Raw genomic sequence first — 15,751 nt, 5'->3', positions numbered from 1 at the left:
AGATATTAATGGTGAGTTCTTGTATTCTGAATGGATTTTCTTTCACATATCTTAATGATGTGATATTAATCTGCTTCTCTTTTCATAGGAGGTGACAAATATCAACACCGTCTTTAATGGAGAGGAGGTAGATCCTGGTAAGGCGGCTGACATTTCCAGTCACAAATAGCAACCTTTCTGTTATTGTTAGTAAATGGTAGTTTCATTATTTTGCATGAAACAGCCTATAATGGAGATGTTGAAGGCATGTCCTTTGTGTATCTGCCTAAGACTGTGTTGTTTGGCATCTGTCAAACAACACAGTACATATGTTATCATCTTTTAAGGTCTGTTCAGATCCAATCTGTTTAATTCTGCTTTTTGTCCAGTTTCAAAAAGGGTGTACGAGTATAACAGCAAGTCAGGTGCTCGACGCTGGAAGGATGCCATCATTGTTTCTGAGCCTGCACTGATCCAGCCAGAGAGCAGCACTCTGGTCATCTCTGACAGGCCAGCTAATGCTGAGTCACCACCACGCTCTGGCCAATCAGAAAGCAGCACTCAAGCTCGCTCTGACCAATCACCAGCAAGCATACAGCCCCACAGTGGTTCTGATCAGTCCAATGTACAGAGAGTTGTTAGGCACCAGTCATTCAATGCAGCCAAATCAGCTCACAAGCCTGAGTTTCTGTGATAGCAAATGAGATGTCTGAGTCTTTCTGTACTCAATCTGAAGTGGAGATAACTGAAAAACAGTAATCGTTGTGCTAATTATGCTTTATTCTTTATATAGAAAATATCTAAATGGCTTGTTAAGAAAGCTTTCATATAAAGCTTAATATAAGGTAGAACATGGTGATATTAATTCAAGCATATGTGTGGGCTATATGGTAAAGGAGTCATCTTTCATTGTAATGTTCCTCCTAAAACAAGCCTAAATTTTACCTGGCAAGCTCCTGCTTACCTCATCGTTCAATGTACAAATAATTCTACCTGAATGATCATATCATGCTTTCATATGCCTCTATGAATTGCACTAATTTATAAAGATTCAATAAGGAATCACTGCTATTGAATAAAAAGGGTTTTCAGACAACAATAAAAGCTCAATTTACATTTGGGGAGCTTATGAATCAACAATTGATTTTAAATACAGTTGGTACAAATATTAATTAAATACACAAATGAACACTATACAACTGAAGATGAGTAGAATTGACATTTTAGGGTTCACATTTCTCTGCATTATAAGACTAGAAAGGTTAAGTGGGAGCTTATATATTTATTCTGATCATACTCATTCTGAACAGCAGATGGCAGTCTTGACCTTGAGTTTTCAGTTTCTCACGCCTAGGCGTTCTAGGTCAGTCTTATAAATGTCCCTATAATTATCAAATCTGTTGCAATACTATCAGCTCATTTTTACACTCTGAGGATCCTATTAATGATAAAATGGTAGGTCACAGTACATAAGCAGCAAAACCAGTGTCAAGGTTATGAGAGCTCAGCTGTCACTGAGATTCAGCATCACTCTCTCACTCATTCGTGCCGAGTCAGGAAGTCTGCTTCAGCTAGAATAGAGCTTGTTTTCATTACTGTTTTCATAGCATTGATGTGTGTGCTCAAGCATAACGCTGGAGTTCTGCTATTTGTAATACTGTATTTTTTTACTCACACATTTTGACAGGTCTTTTATGTTCGTATGAGTTGTCATTTGCTCCTGTGCATGTAATGCACTCTGCAATGATACACTGTATATGATCAGACAGAATCAAGTTCAGCAATTATTCAATAAGACAAATCTAATGTTGTATAGATTCTTGGGCACAATCACTCAAACCATGTTTTGCGGTTTTGCAGCCTGTCTGAGCTTTTACTTCATTACAAACTCAAGCTCTGTCTCATTAAGAACTTGACTTCTTTTGCTTGTGTGTGTGTGTGTGTGAAACTATGGACACAGCAGAACCCTGACGTTCTGGAATAAACTCAACTTACATTCTAGAATTATTAGCCACCGTATCCAGCTGTGAAACAGCAGCTCATTAGCTGCTCTGTCAGGATGCTCTGGCTGCACCATGTTTCAGCAAAGCCACTGGTCTGCAGGATGAATGCTGACAGATGTGGGACACAGAGAGAGAGTAAGAGAGCTTTAATGTCCTTCTGAATGTCCAGTCTAATAGTAACTGTGTCTTGCTTCAACACATCAAAACAGCTTAGGGGAAAACAGGCCCTAAACTGATACATAGTCTATTTACCTCCAGGCCCTAAACTGCTATATAGTCTATATTCCTCCAGGCCCTAAACTGCTATATAGTTTATATAACACCAGGTCCAAAACTGCTATATAATCTATATACCACTGGGCCCTAAACTGATATATAGTCTACATACCTCCAGGTCCTGAACTGCTTCATAGTCTACATTTCGCCAGGCTCTAAACTGCTATATAGTCTATATTCCTCCAGGTGTTAAACTGATTTATAGTCTATATTCATCCTGGTATTAAACTGCTATATAGCCTACCTTTCTTCTGGATTTAAACACTTATATAGCTTATATTCCCCTAGGCCTCAAAGTGCTATGCAGTCTAAAATCCCAAGCTGCTCTATAACGTTAGCCTATATTCCTATAGTCTACATACCTCCAGGCCCTAAACTGCTATATAGTCTATATACCTCCAGGCCCTAAACTGCTATATAATCTATATTCCTCCAGGCCCTGAACTGCTATATAGTCTATATTCCTCTTGGTCTTAAACTGCTATATAGCCTACATTTCTTCTGGTGTTAAACTGCTATATAGTCTATATTGCCCAAGGCCTCAAACTGCTATGCAGTCTATAATCCCATGCTGCTCTATAACGTTAGCCTATATTGCTCTAGGCCCTAAACTGCTATACAGTAACTAAACTGCTCTGCATTTACAATACTTGCACATTTTCACAAAAGTAGCCTTAGCCTAAAGCATTTTGTTCTCTGTCTGCCTTCCAAACACTGGCTAACACCCCAAACTAGTCTGTATACAAAACGAACACGAAAAATGCGCGCACAGCAACAGCTCCATCATCCGTACCAAATCATAATTAAATGAACTCATACGTTTTAAGAGCTGAACTGGACTCGCCACGCTGGTTGCCATTCAGAGCTCCTCTTCTTCTGCTGCTGCTGCTGCATACGCAATCCATGGATGGTGGTTGCTATGGTTTCTCAGGTCACATGCGTGGGTTTGCCGTGCGTTGTTCTTTTTTCCCACCCGCATTCCGACAGGCCCCGCCTCCTGCGCTACGATTGGCTAAGTAGCCTCCCCTGCGAGGATTGAATAAGAGCTCATAGGCACCAGCAGCTCGCTGGTTGGTGTGATCCAGAGCCATGGCAGAGACATGGATGACCTCCTGACCAATCCTCGCAGGGTGGGCGGGGCTTGTCGGTAATCGGGTGGGGGAACAAATAAATAAATAAATGAATAACGCGTTTCCTGTAGCCAACAGCAAAAAAGATGCGAGCTGTTGAAATTTCTGCCATTTTTATGCCGCCAAATTAGGGAACGCTGTCAGTTCGAATGGAAATCGGTGCCATGGAGTTGTGAGAGTGAGAAATACCCAGCCTGGTTTCTCTGTTGGGTTTTTTTCTTTCTTTCTTTTTTTTGCCGCTGCATTACTACGAGCTCACCCGACGCAGGTTACCGTTCATTAGAGCTGACGCTGCCAGCGCGGTTTTGCTCCCCGGTCCTACTGCAGTTTTGCACCCCTTTCCTCCGGAGCCCTGGTATCAGGAATGAGTATAGAAATCCCCGAGGGGTTGACGGAGCTTTTGCAGAGCTTTACGGTGGAGGTGCTGAGGAATCAACCCCGGGATCTGTTGGAGTTCGCCCTGCAGTATTTCACCCAGCTGAAGGAGAGCGAGAGCAGGGGGGCCGCGTTCGGCAATGAGCAAAACTCGGCCGTGCGAGCTGGGAAAGCCGTCAACTTCATCGAGGAGGCCATGCAGATTGACTCGGAGAACGAAGAGGACGAGGATGACGATGAGGAATTCGTAGGTAACAGATTGGGCTTGTTAAAACGTTAATTTTTTTGCTAGGCTATCATTTTACACGAGGCGGGGTACTTACAGTATAACACACTACGATTTCGCAAAGACCTCGCGTGGTCTGCAAATGTGAGGTGCATGATGTAGTAGACGAAGCCGAATTCAGGCTTCTTATTCGCCAGCTTCTCGTTCCAATTTTCCCGTTCCACCTTAAATAGTGCAGCGGTCATTATGACGCCTGAGGCGCCAGAATGTAACTGCTGCACCATTTAAGGTGGAACGGAAAAATTCGAACAAGACGCTGACTTCAGCCTCTCGTGTGTAGTAAGCTAATAATGCAGCCTGAATCCCAGGCTACAGTCCACAGACGGCCTCCATCGGGCCTAATGACAGGAGACTGCCGATTATCTACCATTTAATAATGCTATCTCGACACGAGTGCGAAGCTAATAGTGGTCTTGATTCTTGCTTTGGTGGTCGAGGGCGTAAATATGATGATGAGTGGTAAATGCAGAGCTCACTCTGCAGAGGCGGTGGGAGTGGGGGGGGTAGGGGAGGGGGGATGGAGGCTACTACAGGCGGCAGCAGCAGCAGCAGCATCCTCTTATATGCTGAAGGATGCTGATCTCGCCCTGCATGTACTGTGCCTCAAAAGAGCTTTGGCCTTTAACGAATAGAGTCTGCATTCATCCACTTGTGAGATGGATACGCTCTTTTTGTCTGTCTGTGTGTGTGTGTGTGTGTGTGTGATTCACACGCGCTGCTCTTCCGGGCCTGCTCTCTGACTGCACAGCTGCACTCCGTCTCGTCCTGTGCTCATCCACACTCCTCTTCTTCATTTCGTAAACATTTGGCAGAAAACCCTAAAACTGTCCTCGAGTAGCTTGTCAGGCAAAGCCATGCCAATTCATATGATTCATCTCGGCTTAGAGACTGCATACTGAGGAGCTCACTGGAGGAGATGGTCCACCAGGACAAAGGTAGCTGAATAGCATGGTGGCTAAACCTCCTCATGCAGTTTTCATGAGGGTACATTGTGTCAGACCTGGGGGCTTTTTATTGCCATGGAGGATGCTTTATTATTTCTCTGAATTTGAATGGCAATTAGAGCGGCGCCAACTTCAAAGCGACCTGAATCCAGGTTAAAAAATCTGAATAACACTAAATATACTCTGGACTAAATGATCTAGGCCTGCATTTTTTCTTCTGCTTATTTCTTCATTTTTTCTGCTGACACAATAGGTGCATCCAAGCATGTTTCTTGTTGCTCTCATTGACCACTGTTGTCCTTTCTTCACAGCCCCAGTGATAAACAGATTCATAAGGCGAGCTTCTGGTAAGTGATATAAGAACTTTCTGCTGAAATGCTTCCATTTAAATACCTGCTCCTGAGCCATTAGGAAAACATTCTTGAAATTTTGACAGCAATGCAGTTACTGGAAATTTTGGGCAGACTAGGCATCACGACAGTTCTGTTTTCTTTCTAGTAATAATATATTTGTCTACTGTCTGTGCAGCACTGTCTTAATGCAGGTCACATGGAAATCTTGAGTATTCTTCCACCAATGTTTCTGTGATGTCTCAGTTTCAATATGTGCCACAATATAGTCATAGTCAGATCAAAACTTCCTATTTCCATTAATTTTTTACATCATTTGATCACACCAGCTTTCCTTTAACATTGTGAACACAACATGGTGAATAAACAAGTAGAAATGATCCACAATTACTTATAATAAAATCTGATTTACATACACTTAAAGTTAGAGGAATCATTTTTTCAACATTTCACTGAAATGGTAACAGTCATTGGTTTGATGTGCAATAATTAATCAAAGAGAAACTTACCAACTTCTTTACAGTAGTGGTGATGGAAGACAGCGTCTGCAATACAAATAAAGCCATTTTATTCACTATCCAAAACCACCAGTAAATCTACATGTGTCTTCTGAGTTTTTATATGTAATGTTCATAATGATAAAATAGTGGTAAAACTGAAAAAAAGACTCTTTTTGGAAACTGTTTTATCTTACGATGTCTTGCGTGTACCTGTCCACCATGAATGGATGTAAAAAAAAGTTTTAGGCCAAAATCTTATCTCGCAGTATGTTGTAAAACAGTGTCTTAGGCAGTGTATTCATAGCCGTTTAACCTAATAACTTTGTTTGAGGGAGCTCTAAGAGGCATTAAACTCTTCGGATGTCTGGTTCCTGTCACCACCACTGTGAACAGTTTTGACTTGGTAAATTTCTCTAGAATGAAGCATTTCACATCAAACTACTCTAAATGACTGTACATCTTAACTATTTAACTATTTAATTATGCAGACGTTTTGGACAATCACTGGAATTCCTTTTTTAGAACACTTTACCTTCTGTGAAGTTCCTGTTTTGGAGAAACAAAGTTTTGTTTAAACAGCGGTGATATTTTGTTTGTGTGTGGCTCTGCTTCTTATAATCCTGTGAGATACAGGCCGGCTGTATCTGTTAAAGAATGCAAATAAGAGTACGTGCGGTTTGTGCAACTATTGTAGATATGTTTTCTGGAAAGAGAAGATTGGGTTTGGGACACTTTAACATGAGTTTACTGATCTGGCTGACACTTTCAGAAGTGTTGTTTAGTCAAGGCTTGATTTGTTCAGTCTGTGAGAGGAGCACAGCGGATTCACGAGTTGAAACTTCAGGCTTGATGTAATCCCACATCACTGGAACCTGAATGGTTTGCCTAGTAAGTGCTTTAGCTTCATCTTCAGCTGCAGGATGAGATGGAGGAGATTGACTTTTATTACACACAGCGATGGAATGAAATAAAACAGCAGGGGAAGCTAGTGTTTAAAAGATTTTCCCTCAGAGTCATCTGTTACACTCAAGAGGGAGGGCAGTCTTGTGTCAGCCACTTTCTTAAGAAAACATTCTTCATTAAAGCAAACCTAAAGGAAAAGGTATGGAGAAAAGTTCCAGGCTCATTTGGACAGCTTTTTGTCGTATATATACATATTAGGCCTATGGAGGATGGTTCATCTACTCTAGTTTTAAAAGATCCCCAGTTCATTTAATAAGTCATAATTTATGTATGTCATATTTAAACAAGCGCCAAAGGATTCTGGTTCACATCAAATTGACACAGTGCTGTGAGCCCTGTGTAGGTCAGCAGCTATCCGCGTAGATTAAATGATAATGTGCATTCCTTCAGCAATGCAATGCATGTTTTCTCCAAGCAATCTCAAACTGAAACAAGAGACTAACTAAAATTGTAAAGCTGCATATTTCATACTGTACAGCTCTTCTAAATGTGCCTGCCATAGCCAAAACTCACATCCCATTCCCATAGCTCAGCTGCAGAGCTCTCACTTCATATCAATGTAAAAATATGCTGTATAAACACTTACATTTTGGCTTATAAAGGATACGTCCTTAAAGATCCAATCAGAATTTCTCCACATAGTACCACAGTGACCCCAGGACAAGCTACAATCATATATATATATATATATATATATATATATATATATATATATACAGCAGCTGAGACACACACATATATATATATATATGTAACATCAAGATCATGCCTACAATTGAACTGTAGTGGAAATTGCTTACACTCTTAAAAATGAAGGTGAGGCAAGTTTATTTATACAGCACATTTCATACTTAAAGGCATACAGCAGTTAGACCTAGGTTCAGTCATAGCCTAGGTCATTACTGCAGTAACACTCTCCTGTTAAAACTTACTACCCATTTTTTTGATTGATTTATTTCATGCATACCATAGCAAGATAATAGCATCCCCACATGTTTACATAACTGAACATTTGAGCATGTTGGGTTATGCGATATTCTACATTAATGCTACATTCATTGTAACAACACAGATGAGACTGCTAAAATGCAGCTGCTTAGCTGTGCCGGTTGAATTGAATGCGCTGGTTGGTTCAGGACTGCAGGCAGACAACATAATATCGGATATTATATATCAACCACTTGTGGTGTAGTGTACATTTTAGGACATCTTTAGACCACAGTATTAGGTTTCAGATATCAGAAAAATAGCATCAAATCTGGGAAAAAAGCGCTGTCGTGTCTCAGCTGCTGTACAATCAGGCTAAGCCAAGTGGTTACAGACACGGAATTGTACGTATTTTTAACTAGATTAATTACAGTTTCATGGCCAAATTAAACATATTTTACAATAAACTACAACTACATATTTTACAGAACTGTTATATTATTCTCTTTGACAAAGAGTATGCTTCAACTTGCATGCTATCATTGTTTGCTCCTGAATTCCCTTAGCATCTCAGAATGACTATTGATTATTATTATTATCATTATTATTATTTGTTGTTCTTTTTGTTGTTGTAGTAGTCGTAGTATTAGTATCTCTGGACACATCATCACTGATGCTCTTGTAAGCATCAATGAGATGTACTTACAGAGATGATAAAAATAAAAATACTAGCAACCCCCCCACACACACACCCCAGTCACACCACACCCTTTAAACAGACATACAACAAAAAAAAAAATAGCATACTGCATATTTTACTGACCTCTTCCTGAAGCACAGTACAATTTGTACAGCACTTCTGCTGTTAGTGTTGGTTATCCAATGGACTGAGTATAGCTGCCCTTCTTACAAACACAGACTGATGAGATAATCCATCATTACACACATTTTAGAAAGCTGACATAAACTAAACTATTTCCAACATGTACAAGCTTTTGGATTTCATCTTATATGAAATATTGAACACAGATTCAGTAGAAGTAGCTGCAGATCTATTAGTTTCATCTCCTGCCGTTTCTCCTGAACTTTCTTTGAGACGTGTGCACAAAGGATTTTGGACAGAAAAGTGTGAGGAATACTCCACTAGCATCCTTGAAAACTGAGAGAGTGTAGTCTTCATTTCTCAGCTGTATTCAAAGGATTCTTCTGACTGGAATGGTCATTGATGACATAGTGGTCTAGAGTGTAGCCCACAGATACTGCAGCCTAGCTTTGGTAACACAGCTAGTGTGTTAGAAAAGCGAAAGCACTAATTTCTGCAGAGTTGTGGACTGCCAGAAAATGAATCTGACACCTTAGTTTTTAAGCAAACTTCTCTCAACATATGGTTTAAGAGAGATATTACACCCTAACTTACGATTCAACTGAAGTTCATCTGGTGCAACTGGCTACTGATCCAGTTAATCACAGCCTTCAGGAGCATCTGAATATTGGGGGGGGTGTTGGAACTAAACACTCTAGAGCGATAGATCTACAGGAGAGGACTTGGGCACCCCTGTTTTATATTATATGGATTTTTTTAACTTTAAAAAGGTTTTTTGTGCTCACATTTCATTTACAAAAATACTTCTTTAAAGAGCCGTCTGTTGAAAGATCCTTCAGCTAACCCAAGTGGTTCTTCTTTGGCATTAAGAAGGTAGTGTGAAAGAGGAATTAGTAAGTGCTGTCTTTAAGCATTTTTTAATTTCTGAGCTTTTGTCATAGAAGTGCAGCAAAGAAACTTGCTGTGTGCAGCAGTTCTTGATTGGCATCATGCCCATTGCTGAGAACCGACCGGTACTGGAATTCTAACCTCAGCCAATGATTGGTGTACATAAGATGTGGATCTCTCATTGAACTGACCTCTGGAGTTACACACAGGCTGCAGCGGGCAGAGATCTGTAGAAGTCAGGTTGAGTTTGGTATAGATTTGGCTGTGGAGCACATACCCGGGCCCGATCGTGGGAGGGGTATCGATCCAGACAGTGGATGCTCCTGTCATCCTCTGTGCTGGTATTAATAGTAGGAACACTGGGGGCGTGTGGCAGAGGAGTGCAAATGGGCCTCTCATCTCAACAGTCTGAGCTTAATAGAAGAAAAGAGGGAGACAAAAGACAGGCAAAAAGGGAAGGAAGCTTAAAGTGTGGGTATGAATAAAGGGATAAGGCAGATTCATTCAGTATTTTGAGAACAGACTGGTGAGCAAAGTCAGATAATTGCTTTTTTAATATTTTTTTTCCAGGGAACAGATGAGTTTAATGCTTTTTATTCTCAGTATGTCTGGATGTCCCCACTTACCCACCACATAACCTGTAGGCTTCGTAGTCCTATCAGTGTGTTTTTCTCTTCTGTTTCCAGTGTGTGCAGAGGCATTTAACCCAGATGAGGATGAAGAGGACAAGGAGCCAAGGGTGAGGGATTGCTTATTGTGTTATTGTAACATGCTTCAAAATCAATGCTTGTAAGCTGTGTTCTTGAAACTTTTTAAGCACATTCCTCCAGTTGTCTTACTGTTTTGGCTTGGTGTTGCACATTTCTATCAATGTACTCATCACTCATCCTGAAATGCCCTTGCTCTCTTTACAGGTGACTCACCCAAAAACAGATGAACAAAGGCAGAGATTACAAGAGGCCTGCAAAGACATACTTCTTTTCAAAAATCTTGATCAGGTAAAGACTACAATGCGCCGCAATGCTGCCTTCCTTTTTCCACTCTCATCTTTCTAGCTTGATGTTTATTGTGCTGTCATAACAAATCCGAAGTGGTGACTTTCAGGGCTGACAAACGATTAGCCTTAAATAACTACACAAAAGTGCATCGAGATGAATTGTTTCACAACCCATTGTGTGAAAGTAACCATTTTGCTTTTTTGTCTTATTTGTATTATTTGCTCAAATCTGACCCTAAAAAATTTTAACATTTAAAATTCTGTTATAGAGATACAAATGGAGACTTTCAGTGTGGGTACATGAGCACAGGGTTCACATGAAGATGAAAATCATGTAATTGTCATAGAGTGAACACAGTTTTGAAATTTTTCCTGAAGAACTGGAGGATAGTCGAACTGATAAAATATATGGACACGACTGTGGAATGATTGTGCAATCTCATATATCCATGTTTGGTGTTCAAGTAGTCTGTTAATAATAAATAATGAATAGAGGGTATTTGGGTTTGCGTGCATTGTTATGTGGTGGAGAAGGTATTTTTAAAATTGTTGAGGTCTTAAAAATGTGTTAAAAAGCATTGAATTTGATTTTTAAAAATTTGCAGCAACGTTGATTATGCTTGTAATTTCTGTTTAATAGTAGTGTCGGTGTGTTTTGCTCGCTAACGATAAAGTTTATTGGATGAGGATAAAACGTTTTTAACTTTAACGTGCACTAACCTAATAAGATTTTATTCTGTGTAATTTTGGTGTTAAATTAAATTAAACAAATAGAGTTACTATTCTGATTGCAAATTTGTAATACACAACGAATAAATGTTAGTGCTTGTTATTGAAAATATGTAAACAATCAAGTGAGAATGGCAAAATGATGGTATGTTTTTTATTAATAAGACCATTATTGTATTGTGTTTGGCTAATTGTAGAAATAGATTTATCATTTAGTTTGTGTCCTTATGTTTAGAAGTGTGCTCATAACTCATGAAGTGCTTTGTTGACAGTTATGTGCATATTGAGCATTGCCACATTCAGTGGAGGTGTTGGTGTTGTGCAGCATATGTTCTTATTGTTTTTAAATGCTGTGCCTTCCTTATGACTCTGACAGTTCTGTGAGCTGGAAAGCTGAGTGTCTGTTAACTCAACTTTGCAGGAGCAAATGTCACAAGTATTGGATGCCATGTTTGAGAAGACGGTTGCTGCTGGTGAACACATCATCGATCAAGATGATGATGGAGACAACTTTTATGTCATTGAGAGGTGGGAACAGTATGGTTTCTATTTCATGAATAAAATATTGCTGTTTTCAAACATTCAGGAAAACTTAAAGAATCTGCTCATGCTTAATTCTTGCAGAGGGACTTTTGACATCCTTATGAAGTCAGATGGCACCACCAGAACGGTTGGCTCATATGATAACCGTGGGAGTTTTGGGGAGCTTGCCCTGATGTATAACACCCCACGTGCAGCCACCATTGTTGCTACCTCACCTGGAGCCTTGTGGTGCCTAGTGAGTGACTTTATGATTTAACATTGTACATTTTAGCTCCCTCTACTGTTCATATAAAATGCTAACATACTCCCACACAAAGAGACTGCTGGAATGACTTGTTGGCCTAATTTCTCTAGAATGTAGTGTTTAGATTCTAGTTCAGTCTTGCTGGAATGTTCATTAGACATTTTTGTAGCATTTACATTTCAATTGCCATATGATGCTTGATCTATTAAAACTTTTATGTTAAAGAAAATAATAATGTTGCCTAATGGCCGCAGTTTGAAGACAGAAGAAAAAGAATTTTTTACTTCACTTTTAAATAAATGCTTTTGTTTGCAGGACCGGTTGACGTTCAGAAGGATAATTGTAAAGAACAATGCAAAGAAGAGGAAAATGTATGAAGCTTTCATCGAGACCCTTCCATTGCTAACATCCCTGGAGGTTGGAACCACTGCCTCTTTTAAACAAGCATTATTAGGAGCAAAAACTGGGGAACTCATTTTAATATATATATATATTTTTTTTCAGGTCTCAGAAAGAATGAAGGTGGTAGACGTCTTGTCGTCTAAAGTGTACAGTGATGGAGAGCAAATTATCGCACAGGTTAGCCCTTTATTCTACGGTTCATGTTCAGTTCTTTTATAGCTTGAAAACTGGCCCATTGAATTTGAGTAGCATTGTTAGTAGTTATTCATAATATGTTGTGAACTATATGATACAATATTGTACCAAATATTATGCCTTACACCGTAGTCCTACATGTGTTGTATTTTGCTCCATAGGGTGACCTAGCAGACTGTTTCTACATTGTAGAATCAGGTGAGGTTAGAATCACCATGAAGAGGAACCGGGTAGGTACTTTTACAAATTTCTTACAAATGTTGAGGCAAAAAGTGTTAATGATCAATGTGCATTCTACAGTTTTTTATGTTTTTTTATTTCACCTCAGTTCACTGTTCACCCTAGTAACTTATTTTAATAATTGAAGCTTTGCATAGACATTTTCTTAACAGCTTTCTGAAAGTTCCTCCAGGAGGCTTACTCTGGAGGTTAATAGGGCATGAATTCACAGATAACACTAAAACCTCTACAACACATCTGGTTTCAAAAATCTAAAGCTCTCAGTTAAATGACTCATTATTTAACGTGTGTTCATTTTTTAAATAACATGTCTTTTTGTTATTTTACACTTGTAATCATGCTGTATATCTCATGTATTGTGAGACATACAATCACGTACCAGAAATGCTGAATAAACCCTCTATATTCTTTCTAGATCGAATCTTTAATCTCATAAATGTTTAGAAGAACATCCAGAGGACATGTTTTGTTAAAACATGTTCTGGAAGTGGGAAATCTTAGATAGTTTAAAGCTTTTACCCCATTAACTTTTATCATAAGTTGTTCAAAATTATTACATAAAGCCTGGGTCATCAGTACCTAATCAGCCTTTAAACAGTAACAAGGAGATTCTGGTGTATTAAACATTACCATTGTGATCAATTTCAACAGTTGAAAACAGATTCTGAAGAAGACGAAGTGGACATCGCCACATGCACCAGGGGGCAATACTTTGGAGAATTGGCTCTTGTCACCAACAAGCCAAGGGCAGCTTCTGCATATGCTGTGGAGAATGTCAAGTGCTTAGGTACTCTGCTGCTTTTAATCACTTTTAAATGCGCAAGAAAAAACAGGAAAAGTATATTTGTATCAGAAACCTGTAGAGATCAAAGTATACATTAACGAAAAATACTGTACCACACATATGCAATATGTGGTTGTATGACAAAAAAATGTACCAGTTCGTCCACAGAATTACTGCTCTACTTACTGCCTGTTACTTTACTTACTTTTGTGTGGACTGTGTTTTTCACAGTAATGGATGTCCAGGCATTTGAGAGGTTATTGGGACCCTGCATGGACATCATGAAACGCAACATCGCTAACTATGAAGAGCAGTTGGTCACCCTCTTCGGGAGTCACACAGAAATAGAGGAGCCAAGTGCATGAGATTAAAAAAAAAGTAAAAAAATATACTAATTGACATGCAACATAATGAAAAGATGAAATAATGGTGAGTACAGGCCTTTTTACAGGCCGTTGTTCAGATGCCATATGATCATAACTTTTTGAAGTTTTTGAGTTATTGTTTTGCGTTCACAGAAGTGAAGCTCTGGTGTGTCAGTGATAGTGATTTTTACAAATGATAAGCCAAACATGTAGGATATTCTTAACAGGTTACACAAGGTTTAAAAAAAAGTTTGTTTTTTCATGAATACGGTGTTTTGTCATGCTGGGAATTTACTAAATTTATCCAGTTATTGGGTAATGTCAGTTTTCTCCACCTTTGTTATGTATTTTGTTCACATGTATTTGGGTGGAATGAGTTTTTATGGTGACTTTTACTTTCTCTTTTGCAGTCTTTGACAGCAAAAAGTTGCAATCTGCTGTAATCATTTTTCACATATTTTGATTTTTTTTCCTCTGAATTCTGTTAGGTTTTTACAGTGCACTTGTTAATGTGTGCAACATATCTCATTCATTATAGCTCCAGGTTTTTTTTCTTGAACACTTACTTTAAAAGAAAGAGCAAATCTCACACACACATTTTAAAGGGCCCTGTGTGTGAGGGCGGGGTATGAGGGGGAGACAGGAACCAAGTCCTGGTCATTTGTATTAATAAAAGCATAAAAGCTAGTGGTATGACATTAAGATATAAACATGTAATGGCTTGATTACATGAGACAAAAGGGAAACAGAAGTGTGTGTATGCTGATATTGCACTTTGATGCTAGCCTCATAAAAAAATAATTGCACAGTTTTATGCTGAAAATGATTACAATGTACACAGTATTTTAGAATTTAGTTTAGAGCTCACTCATAAAAAATACAATTCATGTAATTTTTTGTAGTATTTGAAATATAGCTTATTTATTTTACCTTTTACCTTTATGCTTTTGTTCAAATTTGGCATTTATTTATCAATCTGAGTGTTTCACAGTAGAATTAGACGTTTGACGTTTGTGAAATAGCCTCTCTTTTAGCCATTCTTTTCTACAAACCAAACTAGAGTGTATGTTTGCTTTTGGTAAAATGAATAAGGAATATACATGATCAAATGCACATTAATGCATATCGCTTTAACTACTCAAATATGCTCTTTTGCCCTTAAAAACTTTAAATTTTGCTTCTGAACTGCAATATGCTTCACCACATTTGGTCCTGTTTTCCATTCATGTTTAAACTGTCCCTTTTTCTCTATTTGTATTACAATGTTTTTACTCCACTGGCAAGTTAACCATTTTAGGATTTTTTTCTTCCAATAACATTGATGATATTATTTATTTCTTACCGTCTACCTCCACACACAGACATCACACCGTTACCCCCCGCGGGAGCCTACAGCCCCCCCCCCTCCAAGTAGCTGGCCTCTACTGAGCGCTTTTATTGTAGGCTGTTTGTGTAGTTTTATCATTTTATAAAATTTAGCTTGTACAACTGTTAGAGACTTTCAGTTGCACATACTGTTGACCTGTGTTTTATATATTTAACATGTTTATGTGTCTGAATCACCACCTCAAAAAGTAGCTCTTTGTGTTGCCAGTGCTCTCTACTTCATCAAATTCAGATTTAAGGTCTACAGACTCTCAATGCCAGAGCATCCAGTACTATTGTCAGTGATATTTGACTTTCCATCAAAATAAAATACACTTTTGTATTACATTTTAGTCGTGTGGTTCATTCATTATATGTCATATGAAACTGGAGCCTGTAGCAGAAAATAACGTCATCTGAAATAAACGAGGATTTCAAAGAAG

The 15,751-nt window shown here is 38.8% G+C and overlaps 1 protein-coding gene across 1 annotated transcript; it reads left to right on the top strand.

Moving 5' to 3' along the window:
- The first annotated feature begins 3,451 nt into the window (after positions 1-3,451).
- LOC118811618 (cAMP-dependent protein kinase type II-beta regulatory subunit) lies at positions 3,452-15,656 on the top strand. Its single transcript, XM_036575955.1, has 11 exons — positions 3,452-4,014; positions 5,305-5,340; positions 10,131-10,183; positions 10,359-10,442; positions 11,592-11,698; positions 11,795-11,948; positions 12,273-12,374; positions 12,462-12,536; positions 12,716-12,784; positions 13,446-13,581; positions 13,810-15,656. The coding sequence occupies exons 1-11, from the start codon at positions 3,753-3,755 to the stop codon at positions 13,941-13,943; spliced, it is 1,212 nt and encodes a 403-aa protein (XP_036431848.1). The 5' UTR covers positions 3,452-3,752; the 3' UTR covers positions 13,944-15,656.
- The last annotated feature ends 95 nt before the right edge of the window (positions 15,657-15,751 follow it).

This window comes from Colossoma macropomum, unplaced genomic scaffold (genome assembly GCF_904425465.1).
Source record: "Colossoma macropomum unplaced genomic scaffold, Colossoma_macropomum, whole genome shotgun sequence".
Lineage (NCBI taxonomy): Eukaryota > Metazoa > Chordata > Actinopteri > Characiformes > Serrasalmidae > Colossoma > Colossoma macropomum.
The sequence above is the reverse complement of the archived record's forward strand: the minus strand, read 5'-3'. Positions and strand labels throughout refer to the sequence as shown.

Coding starts and splice junctions, on each gene's coding strand:
- LOC118811618 (XM_036575955.1), top strand. CDS start 3,753: ATGAGTATAGAAATCCCCGAGGGGTTGACGGAGCTTTTGCAGAGCTTT. Junction 5,341..10,130: donor ATTCATAAGGCGAGCTTCTG/GTAAGTGATATA, acceptor TTCTGTTTCCAG/TGTGTGCAGAGGCATTTAAC. Junction 12,375..12,461: donor CATTGCTAACATCCCTGGAG/GTTGGAACCACT, acceptor ATTTTTTTTCAG/GTCTCAGAAAGAATGAAGGT.